Raw genomic sequence first — 15,372 nt, 5'->3', positions numbered from 1 at the left:
TATACCAGATGACCTGTGCATTGCAATTGGATGCTGATAGTTTTGTCATCATAGTCTCCTAAATCTTGCACTACTTCTTCAGCAGGCTTCACATTCTGTCATGTTTTTCTTCTTTTTCCTGTCTGCTAAACTTGAACAGTTTAACAATGAGGTCATTTTATAATTTCACCCACCCCTACATGCAAAAGCCTTGCAAGTTTTATTCCTGAGCCCAACTATTATCCTTTGGTCCTGTAATTATTTATCCAATGGACATGACCCATTCCTACCCACCAAAGGAATGTGTATTGGGATTTTTCCCCTAAACTCCACATCCACCGAGATCAAGATCACTTCCTAGGAAGACACCAGTAAGATCCGGAAGTCTCGAAGGAGGAGACATAGGAAAGATATCCCAGGTCAGCAAGCAAGCTGATGATTGCACAGAGATTAGAGAAAAGGCATATGGGGAACGGTGCAGGGACTGACCTGACAGGCTCAGAGGCTGCAGTGAGTGACTTAAGAGGGTGAGAAGCTGACTGTCTACACTGGGACCTCAGAAGGAAGGGCGTAGACTTTCAAGAGGAAGCGATTGAACTTGATCCAGTGAACAACCAAAAATAGATGAGGGACAAAATAACTTATATTAGGAAGATTAATAGTACTATGCAGGGCCATGGGAAATGAACGAGGAGAGCATACCAAAATGTTAAGGAGCAAGGGAGGCACAAAGTGCCTGCACGGCACAAAGCAAGAAGAAATTAAGGAGAAATCATTTTTACTGACCTTGGTGGCTGAAGATACAAAAGATGGTAGAAAACGATAAGCTTTATTACTTTATTCTAGTTTTTTTGTGTTTTTTTTTTTATTTTTGTTTTTGTTTTTGAGACGGAGCCTTGCTCTGTCACACAGGCTGGAGTGCAGTGGTGTGATCTCGGCTCACTACAACCTCCACCTCCCGGGTTCAAGTGATTCTCCTGCCTCAGCCTCCAGAGTAGCTGGAATTACAGGCACCCGCCATCATGCCTGGCTAAGTTTTGTATTTTTGTAGAGATGGGGTTTCACCATGTTGTCCAAGCTGGTGATCCACCCGCCTTGGCCTCCCAAAGTGTTGGGATTACAGGCGTGAGCCACCACACCCAGCCTGTTCTAGTTTTATAAATACAAAATTAATTCACACCCGTTGAATCAGAATATCTGAGGGTGGTAGCAAGTGTGTGTGTTTTAAAGGCTCTGCAAACTTACCATAGAGAATCACTGGCCTGTGCAGCAAAGCAGATTCTGGGCTTAGTACCTTTCCGTAAGCTTTCTAGTGCTTCTGAGTCAGTCAGTAGGTTTAGCCCATTGCTAGGAGATGATGATGATACACACCAAGAAGCAGCTAACACTAATCAAACACTCATGCACAATGAAATGCCTAACTGTGGTTCTGACTGCAAGAACAAGAGTTAGTGGAGGTGGGTGATGATCCTGGACTGGAAGCTGGAGAAGGCTTCCTAGAGGAACTGTGATATAGCCCAGACCTTAAAGAATGGGTGGACTGGAGCTAAAAATAGACAGGTGGACCAAGGAGCTGGTGAAAGTGGACGAAGCATTGTGCAGTATAGTTTTAAGCAGGAGGGTGTGGGCATTATGTTTAAATAGCAGAGGAGGTCGACAACTTCCCTAGCCTTCCTCTGAATTGGCCCCTTGTATGAGGCTGGAGACCCTTGCAAGGGTCATGGGGCAGGCACATTTTTCCTTTGTTTTTCCCATCCCTTCCCTTTGCAGCTCAGCCACAGACAAGCTTTATTCCCTCACACTCCTCATCTGTGAATGCACACTAAATTCATTCATGCTAAGAAACAGATGACACATAGTCCTTTGCATTAGTCTGGCAAGCTAATAAACCTTTATATAGTAATATCACTTGTAGAAACCTCATTTCATTCTTCCTGCAGCACGATGGAATGGGGACACCAGAGGTGGTCCTCATATTGCAGATAAGAAAAGGAAACCCCAGAGAATCCAACCTCAAAACCGTAGAGCTACTAAGGGGAGTATTTAATTGGGGGACTTGAACACAGTTTTCTTTCTGCCACCCTGTTCTGCAACTTGCTGCAGTATTTGCATTTCAACAAGGATCAGAGCCCAAGGCACGTGGGTCTAACTGAGTACTTCAGACATCAACCTGTAGACAGGAGATTGGTTCTTTCAGTGGAGCTCTGAATCACATTACGTAGGTAACTGTCTTTGTCTTCACATTATCTGTCAGTTGTGTGATCACAGGCAAGTTGGAGAAAATTGTGAGCTTCACTTGACCTATGAAATGGAAATAACTCCATCTACTTTATAGGGTTTTTGAGAATTTCCTGAAATACCACCTGGACAATGTCCTTGCTACACAGTGAGCCTCAAGAAACCTCACTCTCTTTGTCTTCCGCATTTTATCTACACATAAGGCAAGCTCTGCTACATCAAAACCACAGGCTCACCCAGCCTACCTGTCTTTGCTCTCTCTTTGCTTATGCTCTTAGCCTTTTCTCTCTTTCCCTCTACCTTTGTCCAGCCACACCTTCCTACCTTCACTTCTTAAACAAGCCAAGCATTTTCCCTCCTCAATCCCTCATGTGAGTTGGTTCCTCTGCTGGCTCGTGCCTATTTGCTTCTCCTCCTCCAGGTGTCACCCCAAGTGTTACTTCTTCAGGAAGCACTGAAGTAGGTTCTTCCTATTATTCTTTCTCACTAGGTCCTGTAACTTTCCTTTGTCATACTGAATACAATTTGTAAGTATGCATTAATCCTGTTTGTAGGCTTAATGCCTGTCTTCTCCACTAGACTGTGAACTCCCACAGGACAAGAACATGTCTATTTATTCGGCCACTATTCTCCATGGTACCCAATACAGAATCTAGCACATAACACATATTCCATAAGTATTTGTCAATTGTGTGTTGGATGAGTACTGGTCTCATCTCTCCCTCTTAGGATGCCCTCCTACCATTTCCTCAGCAATTCACATAGTACATTCCACACACACAAAAAAATTTTACCATGCCCACATTCTCTGACCTTTTCCTTAATTTTCTTTTCCCAACACTTATTCATACATTATCATAATTGGGTAAAGTTCTCTGGTTGTTTCCTGATTCCCTAATCACATTATCAGTTTTCTAAGGACTAAAACTCTTTGGGGATCTGTTTTGGAATCTCCTATAAACCTAGTGTAATAGTTGAAAATGCTTTGGGAATTCATTGATTTCTCGATGAACGAATGAATAGATCAATCATTCAATCCTAGTATATCCCTTTTGCACAAGGAAAATCTTCACATAGCAATACAGAGATATCATTGCAGCAAAACAATTTCTAACCATGACTCATTTCTATCTATATAGCTTCCTTCTTGGGTTACTATTTTGAGTTTCAATAAGAGGCAAACAATCTTATCTTGAAAGGGGGATTGGATTTATTTTTAATAAGAAAGGCTGAATTGGGAGCTTGCATTTTCCCCAAAAATTTAATAACAGCACTAGTAAAGCCCTAGACTCCTCAGCTGGCCTTATTTCAGGTATATGAGAACAGAGCTTCCAGGTAAGCTTCTTTCATGATCTAAGAGTGAGACCAATACCACCAAACCTGTCTAAATTCATTGACAGCCAGGGGAGGTCACACAGCAAAAGCATCTAGTCTGAACATGTTTCAGAACCCAGGACTGGGCAGAGGACATGGAGGGAAACATCAGGTTCCCCAAGGCCATTGTCCTCAAACATGTGACATTCTGATACTTACCACTGATAACTTCAGTAAGTATCACTTTGATCTCACCCCCTTCTACTCACAACTAAAACAAAACAAAAACATATGTAATTAAAATATGTCATTGCTATGCTCAAAATGATAACTTATGAACTGGGATTTCAAATTCACCTTGTTATTCTGAAGCAGAATCTTCAGTTTATGATTGCCCTGCTGGTAAGCCTCAAGTTGCTCTTTTATTTTTTTTCTTTTTTGAGACAGGTCTTCTCTGTCACCCAGGCCAGAGTGGAGTGGCATGATCTCGGCTCACTGCAACCTCCGCCTCCCGGGTTCAAGCGATTCTCCTGACTCAGCCTTCCTAGCAGCTGGGATTACAGGTGCCCACCACTGCGCCCAGCTAATTTTTGCATTTTTGGTAGAGACGAGGTTTCACCATCTTAGCCAGGCTGGTCTTGAACTCCTGACCTCAGGTGATCCACCTGCCTTGGCCTCCCAAAGTACTGGAATTACAGGCTTGAGCCATCGTGCCTGGCCATGTTGTTCATTCTATCCATATTCTTTGAATCATTTTATACACACACACACACTATATGTTACATGCATTTTAATTTACTTTGACAATTATCTAACAGGTTCTGTCTAGTTAGCATCTTTTCCCCTAGAGTTAGTATTTGATCTTATAATATGGGCCAGGAAAAGAAAGGTAAGTTTTGCTAAATATACCTGTTACATCATGACAATTATCAGAGTTGGTGTGGGATCTGCTTTTTGTGCAGTGTCGCTTATCACCTGTCTTCCACCTCTGCTTAGCTCTGTGACAACAAACAGAGCCTCTAAGAGATGACTGCTGATGAGTCCTTCTATCGCAGGCTGCAGCAGTCCTGAAGGTTGATGGAGGGCCATGCTATTCAAACAGCAGGCGTGGCTGAGACAGAAGCTCCTGGTGCTGGGAAGCCTTGCCGTTGGGAGTCTCCTGTATCTAGTCGCCAGAGTTGGGAGCTTGGATAGGTGGGTGCTTAAACACATGCTTATACCCCTGTGACTTTAAGTCTTGATGTAAACTTCTTTAGGACATAATTTTAAGTCTATCCACTTGTTTTTCTCCCTCAAAATTCCCAGGAAACATGCTTTTCTGCAGTATTGATTTTGATTTATTGAGCCTTTAAAAGAGAGAGATCCAAGTTGCTCAAACCAAGATGTTCTGTCAGGATCCATTTGTATTCCGTGTGCATTGACACTTGTTTTCAGGGAAGGGATAAAGCTGTGCACAATAAAACTGTCATTTACTAGAGCTCAGTGTGGTCTGCGTGCATCTGGTGTTGACCTCTACCTGTAGCAAAACAGTGATGATGTATCTATGTATCTTCCTTTTGAAATTTATGAGTGGACACTTAATGTGCTATCAGGAGCATTAAAATTATGTATGAGTCTCTAAAGGAGCTCATCAAGTTTGCAATCCATTGCCCTGGAAAGATGGCTGCAGGCATGGGGAGTTTTAACTATGCTAATTAGCTCTGGTTTTCAGGGCCTGAATGCACCAGACAAGGAGGCTGTTGCTCAGAATAATTGCCCAGAAAGCAATGGGAAATCCATGGAGAGAAAATTACAGTGCTAGGTCTTAGCTCTAAACAGACAAACAGTTGAGAGGTATTGAACTTGCAGAAGTCCCAGCAACATCAGCTGGCTTCACATTAAATGTTTCTGGTATGTTCTGTGTCTAGTCTAACGGGCAAGAACAGAGAAGTTAATTTCTGAAATGTGAAGCTTCCTTTTTTGCCCATCAAAAAAAAAAATTTTTTTTTTTTAATTGGAGTTTCGTTCTTGTTGCCCAGGCTAGAGTGCAATGGTGTAATCTCGGCTCATTGCAACCTCCTCCTCCCATGTTCAAGCTATTCTCCCGTCTCAGCCTCCCAAGTAGCTGTGATTACAGCCATGTGCCACCACACCTAGCTAATTTTGTATTGTTAGTAGAGACAGTTTCACCATGTTGGCCAGGCTGATTTTGAACTCCTGACCTTAGGAGATCCACCTGCCTCAGCCTCCCAAAGTGCTGGGATTACAGGCATGAACCACTGTGCCTGGCCGGCCCTTTAAAATTAATTCTTGCACTGGAAAGACTGAAGTGTGTTCTCTGTGAGTTCAGTTCTCACCATCAGTGAAAACACATACAAACTTAAAAATGAAAATCTCTTCCTTTCAGTTTTGTTTTCCTTCCAAAGTTTAAGCTAATCTGTAGACCTTATCACTTAGATATTTAGAAATAACATAGCAGTGGTCCTTGTTTTCCTTCAGTTGCTGTCATTTTGACTGGTAAAGTGAACTCCTTTGATGCTTCTCAATTCAAAATTGCTGAGTAATTGTCCCACTCACTAGTTGTTACCTACCTGAAAGTGTAATCAGAGCTTCTCCCCGACTTCCAGCAGTTTCCTAAAGTAGCACTTGATGATTAATTAGAAGTCTTGAGGTGGTGCCATTGGCCTACCTCTGTAATGGAACTTTTATATCCAGCCCTTCCCAACTGACCTTTAATTAGCTTCCAATCATTTACCTTTTACTTAGTAATTGATCTAATGATCACTAATGCATTATTATTTAGTTGACGATTCTTTTCATTTTCTTAACTCTGTCTCTAGTCTCTAAGGGGATAGCTTTTATTCGGAATTGAATGGTTTGGTGCGCTTTCTAAAAGCCTCTCACTTGAGACTTTGAGATTACGTCTGAAGGTAACACAGGCTTATGTAGGCCCACCCTCCACTAACTGAAGACCCTGCTTTCTGGGAGGGAGGCAGATATTACTTCTTCCATCCCTTCCAATCCTAAACCTGTATGATTTTTCAGTCTGGGACCCACATTCAGAATCTATGCTGTCAGAAGTGGGAAAGAATATGATATTTTCTCATATTTTCACATCCTATCTTGAGTTAGGGAGTCCAAAAGGCGACTGTTCTGCAGCGTGTGATCTCCCAGGGTAGAAGGTAGAAAAAGGAAGGAAGGAAAGAAGGAAAATGACCCTTTCTACAAGTAGGGAAATTCCATTTGACCTCAAACAAAGCAGAGACTATCTATGTCAGCCACTCTCAGCCAGGGTACTATGAGAGAATTAAATCCTACAAAAGAGAATTTGAGTGACTGTTTACTCAATTCTTGCAAGGCTGGTACTGACATCATTCTAGGTGCTTAGAACAGAAATCCATCAATGGATGCCTTATGGAATTAGAGCTTAATTCTCAACCAGAACCCAAGAAGAACTGAAAGATGAACTTGTAATATTCCAATCAGTGTCACAATTAAAAGCATCTTTGCCTATGTATCTACTGATAATTTTATATCCTCTATTTAAAGCCCTAGTACATTAATCTCATTAACAAGTGTAAAAACAAAATTCATGTTTGTCTAAACTATTAACTGGGTTAAATCCTGTTTTTTAAAAGCTGTCTAGGCCAGGCTCAGTGGCTCACGCCTGTAATCCCAGCACTTTGGGAGGCCGAGGCAGGCAAATCACGAGGTCAGGAGTTCAAGACCAGCCTGGCCAACATGGTGAAACCTCGTCTCTACTAAAAATACAAAAATGAGCTGGGCGTGGTGGCACATGTCTGTAATCCCAGCTACTCAGGAGGCCAAGCAGGAGAATCTCTTGAACCAGGAGACGGAGATTGCAGTGAGCCAAGATCATGCCATTGCACTCCAGCCTGGGCAACAGACCAAGACTCCATCTCAAAAAAAAAGAAAAAAAAAAGTTCTCTATATTTTCACACTTTCCACAATGAGCATGAATTGTTTTAAAAATCATGAAAGGAAACATCACGAAAAGTAATATATATTGATATTTCTCCTTAAGCAATATGATAGATAGTTGTTTAAATAACACAGACCAAGACCATGCTCCTCAATTCTGCAGAACAGATTGGGTGTATTAGTCCGTTTTCACACTGCTATAAAGACATACCTGAGACTAGGTAATTTATAAAGAAAAAAGGTTTAATTGACGCACAGCTCTGCATGGCTGGGGAAGCCTCCGAAAACTTACAATCATGGCAGAAGGCAAAGAAGAAGCAAGGCACGTCTTACATGGTGGCAGGAGAGAGAGAGAGCTTGCAGGGGGAGGTGCCACACAGTTTTAAACCATCAGATCTCATGAGAACTCCCTGTCATGAAAACAAGGGGGAAATACACCCCCATAATCCAGTCACGTCCCATCAAGCCCCTCCTCTGACATGTAGGGATTACAATTCCGGATGAGATTTGGGTGGGGACACAGAGCCAAACCATATCACTGGGCATGACCTTGAGGTTGTTTCTCATCTCAGAAAACAAGAAAGATGCCATACGGTCTCTTGGGAAGAGCAAGCAACAGCCTCATTGCCACAGAGGGGGAGATACAGATTCCAAATTATTAGAATAACTAGAAGCTTTCAGGTGTAAGAATTGGTTTAACAGCCTTTTTGACTGATATTAATTCCTTTTACCAAGAAGGCTAAAATGCCCTCACAGATCAAGCTAGAGAAAGTATAATGAATTTCAGTTCAATTCAGACTATACCTAAATGGAAACTCAATTTGCTAACCATATATGTTAGCCATGACAAATTAAACGGTCACCATCGTCTACTATCATTGTGACTGTTACCACATCTTTCTCCCTGAGAAAAGCAGAGATGGTCGTTCACTATTCAGGATAATATTGAAGTGAAAATCCTCCTTTCTGGCTATATCCATTGCATTCCTTCCTTTATGAGCTTGAGTTCCTGATTTTAATGGGCTTGGCAATGAGGGCTTGAGGTTTCTGGCCCTGTCAAGGTCTTGTTGATGCCTGGTCCCAGGTGTGGTTGGTGATATACAGCACTTGCTGATGGCAATTGGGTTTGATCCTATATTCAGCAAAGTGGAAATATAATCCTGACCTCTTTAGATAGAAAGAGAAAGAGAGGCAAAAGAAATATTATATTCTTCTGGCTGTCCTCAAGGCCAAGCAAGGGCAGAGAGTCTCAGAATGAAAAGCTCAGCAAGTTCCAAGATTGGAATTTTGCAGGTTGATGATGCAAACAGCCCAGGGCAGAAACTGGGACCTCCTTTCAGATTATATCTCAAAGAGTTTCAACAGCCATGTGAGTGCTGCCGGGCTGCAAGAAAATAATACCACACGAAACATGAAACACGTGGCCTCCCTGCTACCCTTCCGCCCCCCAGCTGAAGATTATAATCTCCTGCCTTTCACTTTTTCTTAATGATTTTAACTGGTGAGCTGTTAAAAAGCTATTCGTATGGCTGGTGTCACTTGTCTATCCTGTACTGCGAACAGAGGTACGCGCCGTAGTCAATTAAGTGCTTGGGGAATAAAAAATTTTAAGGAGCACTAATAAAAAAATCTCATCAATTATGTGTGCTCCATTTAATACATGGTTGCTTAAAATAAAATTTCCCAAACATATGTTCATTATGGATTGCAGCAGGCTGGGAATCAGTGGCTTTATTTATGCATTTAAAGTCTTGGTCTGACTGGGGAACCAGGAAAATGAGAAGTTAGCTGCAATGAGCTTAAAGTGTCTCTGTCTTGCTTGCAGGCTACAACCCATTTGCCCCATTGAAGGTCGACTGGGTGGTGCCCGCAGTCAGGCTGAATTCCCACTCCGCGCCCTGCAGTTTAAGCGTGGCCTGCTACACGAGTTCCGGAAGGGCAACGCTTCCAAGGAGCAGGTTCGCCTCCATGACCTGGTCCAGCAGCTCCCCAAGGCCATTATCATTGGAGTGAGGAAAGGAGGCACAAGGGCCCTGCTTGAAATGCTGAACCTACATCCGGCAGTGGTCAAAGCCTCTCAAGAAATCCATTTTTTTGATAATGATGAGAATTATGGTAAGGGCATCGAGTGGTATAGGAAAAAGATGCCTTTTTCCTACCCTCAGCAAATCACAATTGAAAAGAGCCCAGCATATTTTATCACGGAGGAGGTTCCAGAAAGGATTTACAAAATGAACTCATCCATCAAGTTGTTGATCATTGTCAGGGAGCCAACCACGAGAGCTATTTCTGATTATACTCAGGTGCTAGAGGGGAAGGAGAGGAAGAACAAAACGTATTACAAGTTTGAGAAGCTGGCCATAGACCCTAATACATGTGAAGTGAACACAAAATACAAAGCAGTAAGAACCAGCATCTACACCAAACATCTGGAAAGGTGGTTGAAATACTTTCCAATTGAGCAATTTCATGTCGTCGATGGAGATCGCCTCATCACAGAACCTCTGCCAGAACTTCAGCTCGTGGAGAAGTTCCTAAATCTGCCTCCAAGGATAAGTCAATACAATTTATACTTCAATGCTACCAGAGGGTTTTACTGCTTACGGTTTAATATTATCTTTAATAAGTGCCTGGCGGGCAGCAAGGGGCGCATTCATCCAGAGGTGGACCCCTCTGTCATTACCAAATTGCGCAAATTCTTTCATCCTTTTAATCAAAAATTTTACCAGATCACTGGGAGGACATTGAACTGGCCCTAAAATAATATGTCATACAACACTATGTGTTGTGCCTGGAGACACACAATGTCTCCTGTAGATTAAAATATGCACTTTTCCTAGGCAGAGCTATCCAAGTCATTTTTCCATGTATACTTGTACATACGCAGTGTGTGACCAAATATAAGATCAGTTCTTTTTCTACTGAAAATTTACAAAAAAAAAAAAAAAAAAAAATGCTGTCTGCATAGTCACATCTTTTAAGCTATTTACAAAAAAGAAGAGGTGGTGGTATGGGGGGAAAGTGACTTCAGCTGTTCTCAAAGAATTAGTCTTCCTTTGATTCAGAATCTGTCACCCACCATTGTCATAGATTTAAGCCAAAAGATAAATGTGTGAAAATGTACCAATGGCTGCGAAGCTTCAGGAAGTAGAGATCCAGTGATGCTTTTTTTTTTTTTTTTCCTAAGGGAAAGCTGGCTCTTTCATTCAGATGCTGAATTGGTGCCATGAAAACAGAAAATGCTATTTTCTTATTATTTAAAAGAATGTCTTATCTCATAAAATTGACATTGTCCAAAGTTCCTATGGTGATTGTGCACTATTGTTTTCTCGTATGGACCATGGTGTCACTTATAGCATGTCAATCACACGTTGGAAAGTCAAGTCCTTTTACTTCCACGTTGTACGTCAACAGAGAGAAATGTCATGTACATAATGTATATTGTTGTAAATACTGGTTTCACACTAAGTAATTCTATTTTGTAAACTGAATATGGCTATTTAATTTATTGTGAAAATTAAATTTATTGTGGTATTTAAAAATGGAATGGATTAAAATTACTCTATGTGCAATTTTTTTTTAACTCATTTTGTTTTACATGCCCCCTGCTGGCTTCCAAAATGGAAGCTGTTTACGTGCATATGAGAGCACTTGGAAAGATGTGCTTCCCTGCTGGATTTCTGTACCCTTGTGAAAATGTATTTATGAAGTGAGGTTGAGTATATTAAAAAAGAAAAACCTCAACCATCTGGAAATCAAGTATAATAGCCACCTCAAAGAATCCTAGTGCTGCTCTGCTACAACTTTGTAACAATTAATTTACTTGCAGTTGCTGCTGCTCGGGGCAAGAGACAAGGGATATTTTAACAGAATCCAGGCATAGAAGAATCACCATTTTATTTGAACCTCTAATCAGAGTCAGACCGGTAGAGAAATTAAATAAAATAAGATTAGAAAACTCTGTACTGAAAGCTGCTGATGCTTCCAAAATGAATACAAGATCTCAGAACTCTCCCTGTTAGATGAAAATATATCAATTTGCTCAGAAAGGATTCAGTTGCCTAGTGTTGCCATTACTAACATAAACATATGGCTCATATTTCCATCCAGAGAAATTAATGCTAAATTGGTGCCTCGCTAACATCAGATACACTGTATTATGCTTACATATATTCAGTAAAATGTGGAAAGGGGTATTAACAACAACAACAAAAAGATGAATTTTTTTTTTTTTCTCACAGTCACAGTTGCTAATCCAGTGGGAGATATTTTAGAGTTTTGTTCAACATCACAGTGAGAGTGCCTAGGGAAACCAGCAAATTACAATGGATTCCCCTTTGATTGTAATAAGTGTTGATTTTCCCCATGAGTTGTTTATCCTGTCCAGTGATTTGATGGTGAACTTTTCTAAATAAATAGCCCTTTCCCCTCCGGTGTCGGTATATATTGCTTCTCAAGTCACTGCCTTGGTAATCATCTCTATTGTTTGAATTAGCAGTGATGCTGTTCTCTCAGCATGAAACAGGCATGACACCAACACGTGCTGGCAGGCCAGCTCCTCCCTCACTGTGGGATGACTCTAGAGTGACAGCCTCAGGTCTAAATGTCAGCCACTTCTCCCCTAAGCCATGAATGAAGTCAATATAAGGATCCTGCTGTCAGATTTCTCTGGGCCTCAACTCTCTGCTAACCATCAGTATAAACTCTTTGAATACAGTGTTCAAGGACACAATCACTGCATTATCATTAGTTTCATAGAAGTATTCCTAGAGCGCTATACAGCCAATATGATTTTGTCCCAGTAACTGTCAAATTATGCTCCCTTGGAACACTGATGTTTCAAAAACTCAGACCAGGTATTCCATCAGTAAAATTACAAAATGGTCATCTTTTCCCAGATTAATAGAGGAATAAAAAATAAGTTAATAAATTGAAATTTCTCAGTAATCATCTTTTCTGTTACCAATTTTTCTTACACTTTGCTACTGCTACCAATAGCGTATATCAGACTTTATTCTAAGATTCTATTTGACTTATGCCAACTTTTATCTCAATAAGCCAGTATTTCTTCATATTTGGGGGCAGGAGGAGGGAAGCACTGTGATTTCTAGTTGTTCCACTTCCTGAGTAAGTTTGAGCATTGTTTTAAATCTTCAAGCCTCCCCACGGAGATTTAAAGCAAGGGCCTATGTTGGGAGAATTTTTTGGGTGGCAGGTTTTATTTCAGTAAAACAACAGTCACAGCCACTGCTGATTGAGCTAGGTAGGGAGAAATAAAAATGCTATGATTTAATAGCATAACACTCGTGGAGATTTTAAACCTGCTTGTTTAGAAAAATGTTTCCTGTTGTTATCAGACAGACAACAGAACTCTAGAGAAATCTTCACCTCGTTACAATAGCTCCACTAGGGCTCTCTTTAATAAGTTACGTCTTTTATGTCATAAACACCTTGCATGTTTTCAAGAGGCACAGTGGAACCATACAGTTTTGTGAAACAGTTCTAGCTGCAAAGAGAAAAATTGTTTAAGCAATGACAGGGTTTCTGCTGGACCATAAAGCAGAAATTACACCTTTTCTGGAAGCCAAGGAATTCCAGTTACAATTATACAAATAGCCCAAGAGAACAGAGAGAGACTAGGGATCGGAGAGATTTTAGATTTTAGAACAGTAAAATAAACCCACAGATACACATCCTCAAATTCCAAGTCTATCTCCTACCCACCTGAAACCACTGCATATAAAACCTTGATTAATTAAGGCACTAAACTTTTCTTAATAATTGCAATATAGGATAACAGAAGCCCAAGACATTTTGGTTCTGAGTTAATATATATGATCAAGCAAAGCTTGTAAACTCCTCTGAGGTTTATAATCCCATCTGATCTTAGATTTGGTAATCTTTACGTTGATGGAGCAGTGAGAAGTCATTAATTGGCAGCCCAGTTCCTCCTCATGAGTGTTTCATGGGCATGCTTCCTGGAATTCTGCCCCTGAAATGAAGGCTTTTCTGGAAGACAAGCTTCAAGGCCTGTGGGGGGCATCACTGGGACACTGCAGATGCGCTGCTGCTCAGGGAAGGTGAGAACCAGGGACAAGTGCAGTCCAAATTCCATCCCTGCTGAGATGCTTTTGCTTGGTCCAATAAGCTGCTTGCTAAATCAAATTGCCTTCATAAGCCTAATCTGAGAATTTTCCAGCAATGGAGAATTTCAAATGATTGTAGTATCTTCCCACTGAAATATTGCATACTCTTTCCACACACTCAGCAGCCATTTTCCACTAAAAATAGTCTACAGTCTAGGAGAAAGAGAAAAACACTCCCCCTCAAAATTACTAAATACAGCAAAATCTTAGCAATTTGGGCTAACAAGGTGAAAATATAAAATATTTTAAAACAAATTCATTGCAATTATTGCCAAGTAGACAAACCATCAAACTGGGAGGCTGAGTGGGCAGATCACGAGGTCAGGAGTTCGAGACCAGCCTGACCAACATGGTGAAATCCTGGCTCTACTAAAAATACAGAAATTAACTGGGTGTGGTGGTGCGTGCCCGTAATCCCAGCTACTCAGGAAGCTGAGGCAGGAATATCGCTTGAACTTGAGAGGCAGAGGTTGCAGTGATGCAGTGAACCAAGATTGCACCACTGCACTCCAGCCTGGGTGACAGAGCAAGACTCCATCTCAAAAAAAATAAAAAATATCCAATTGTGCCTACTTTGCCAAATCAAAGCCTCATAATTGGCATATTGGATTTTTTTCCAAATTGGTATTATTCAAGTATTTCAAAATAGTCTGTTCTCTTAAGCAGGTTATTCAAGCCCCCTAGCATCTGTCAATTTTTATAGCACACCTTTCTTTTATAGCTCGTGTAAGAGTGAAATTTTGTCCAAAATATGATCATTTGGTAAGGTTCTAATTAACGATACCTTACTATACATCTTATATAAACAGTTTCCTTACATTTGGGCTTTCAAAAAATTCTTTTCAGCTACATTTTATTGCACCTTTTAAGAATAATAGTGCTATTTCACAATGATTAGAAACGGATTGAGGAGTTGAAAGGCAGAACTGAACTGAGAGCAATATGCAACTCCCACAGAAACACTTGATTGGTATTCCAAAAACAAGTGTCTGTTATTTAAAGGTAGTTCAGTTGAAAAGCAGTAGTACCTTTTCAGTCATATCAAGTAGGCCGTAGCATGATTGGTACTTGATCAGGCTAGATCTATTGATGAATTTATGAACCACATCAGTCTACCAGGTTTGCGGGAGGTGTTGGTGAAAGGTTTTATTCTTTCTAAGGATATGTGTCACCCTCTCTCAAAAATAGTCTGTCAAGAAGGTGTCTCCCAACAGATGTGTAGCACCATTCCAAGGAGGTAGCTTATCTTACACGTATCTAAATGCACATGTCTCTGCTTTGCATTTCCATTTCTTTGATGACACCAGAGAACATCCTTAAGGCCAACTCTAAAACTGCCTGTTTCCTTGGTAAAGCCTCAATAAGGCTCACATAAAGGTTTGGGCATAGATCATAAAAGAAGTTGTAATTGTTTCATGGTCAGGTAATCTAACACTAGGTCCTGTAAATAAACTTAATAAACTCTTTAAAGGTGAGACTCTCTGGCAAGGCCAGATGACAATGTTGCCATACCAAGTAGAACTAGTGAGTCACAGTTCAGAAACTGTAGGAGAAATAAATAAATAACTCAGCCTGGAAGAATCAGAGAAGGCTTCCATGAGGCCACATTTGAAGATCATAACATCTCATCAGGCAGACAAACAGGAAAAACATACTCCAGGATGAGGGAAACACTACAGCAAAAGCACAAAGTGTGAAAAAGACTAGCAAATCCAGTATAGCTGGAGAGTAGGTAACAAGAGAAGGTGGAATGTAAGAATGGAAACTGCAACAG

General features: G+C 40.8%; 1 protein-coding gene across 3 annotated transcripts in view; it reads left to right on the top strand.

Annotated features, from left to right (window-relative positions):
* LOC105499714 (heparan sulfate-glucosamine 3-sulfotransferase 5) overlaps window positions 1-13,360 on the top strand; it is a 121,679-nt gene extending 108,319 nt beyond the window's left edge. For 2 of the 3 annotated variants that reach the window (XM_071096341.1, XM_071096340.1), the window contains exons 3-4: window positions 4,587-4,725; window positions 9,278-13,359. In XM_071096341.1, coding sequence (XP_070952442.1) covers window positions 4,619-4,725; window positions 9,278-10,211 — 1,041 coding nt within the window. In that variant the 5' untranslated portion in view covers window positions 4,587-4,618 and the 3' untranslated portion in view covers window positions 10,212-13,359. Of the gene's footprint in view, window positions 1-4,586; window positions 4,726-9,277 lie in introns of all 3 variants that reach the window. The other variant, XM_071096342.1, reaches the window with a different exon arrangement.
* The last annotated feature ends 2,012 nt before the right edge of the window (window positions 13,361-15,372 follow it).

This window comes from Macaca nemestrina, chromosome 5, assembly GCF_043159975.1.
Source record: "Macaca nemestrina isolate mMacNem1 chromosome 5, mMacNem.hap1, whole genome shotgun sequence".
NCBI classification, from domain to species: Eukaryota; Metazoa; Chordata; class Mammalia; order Primates; family Cercopithecidae; genus Macaca; species Macaca nemestrina.
The sequence above is the reverse complement of the archived record's forward strand: the minus strand, read 5'-3'. Positions and strand labels throughout refer to the sequence as shown.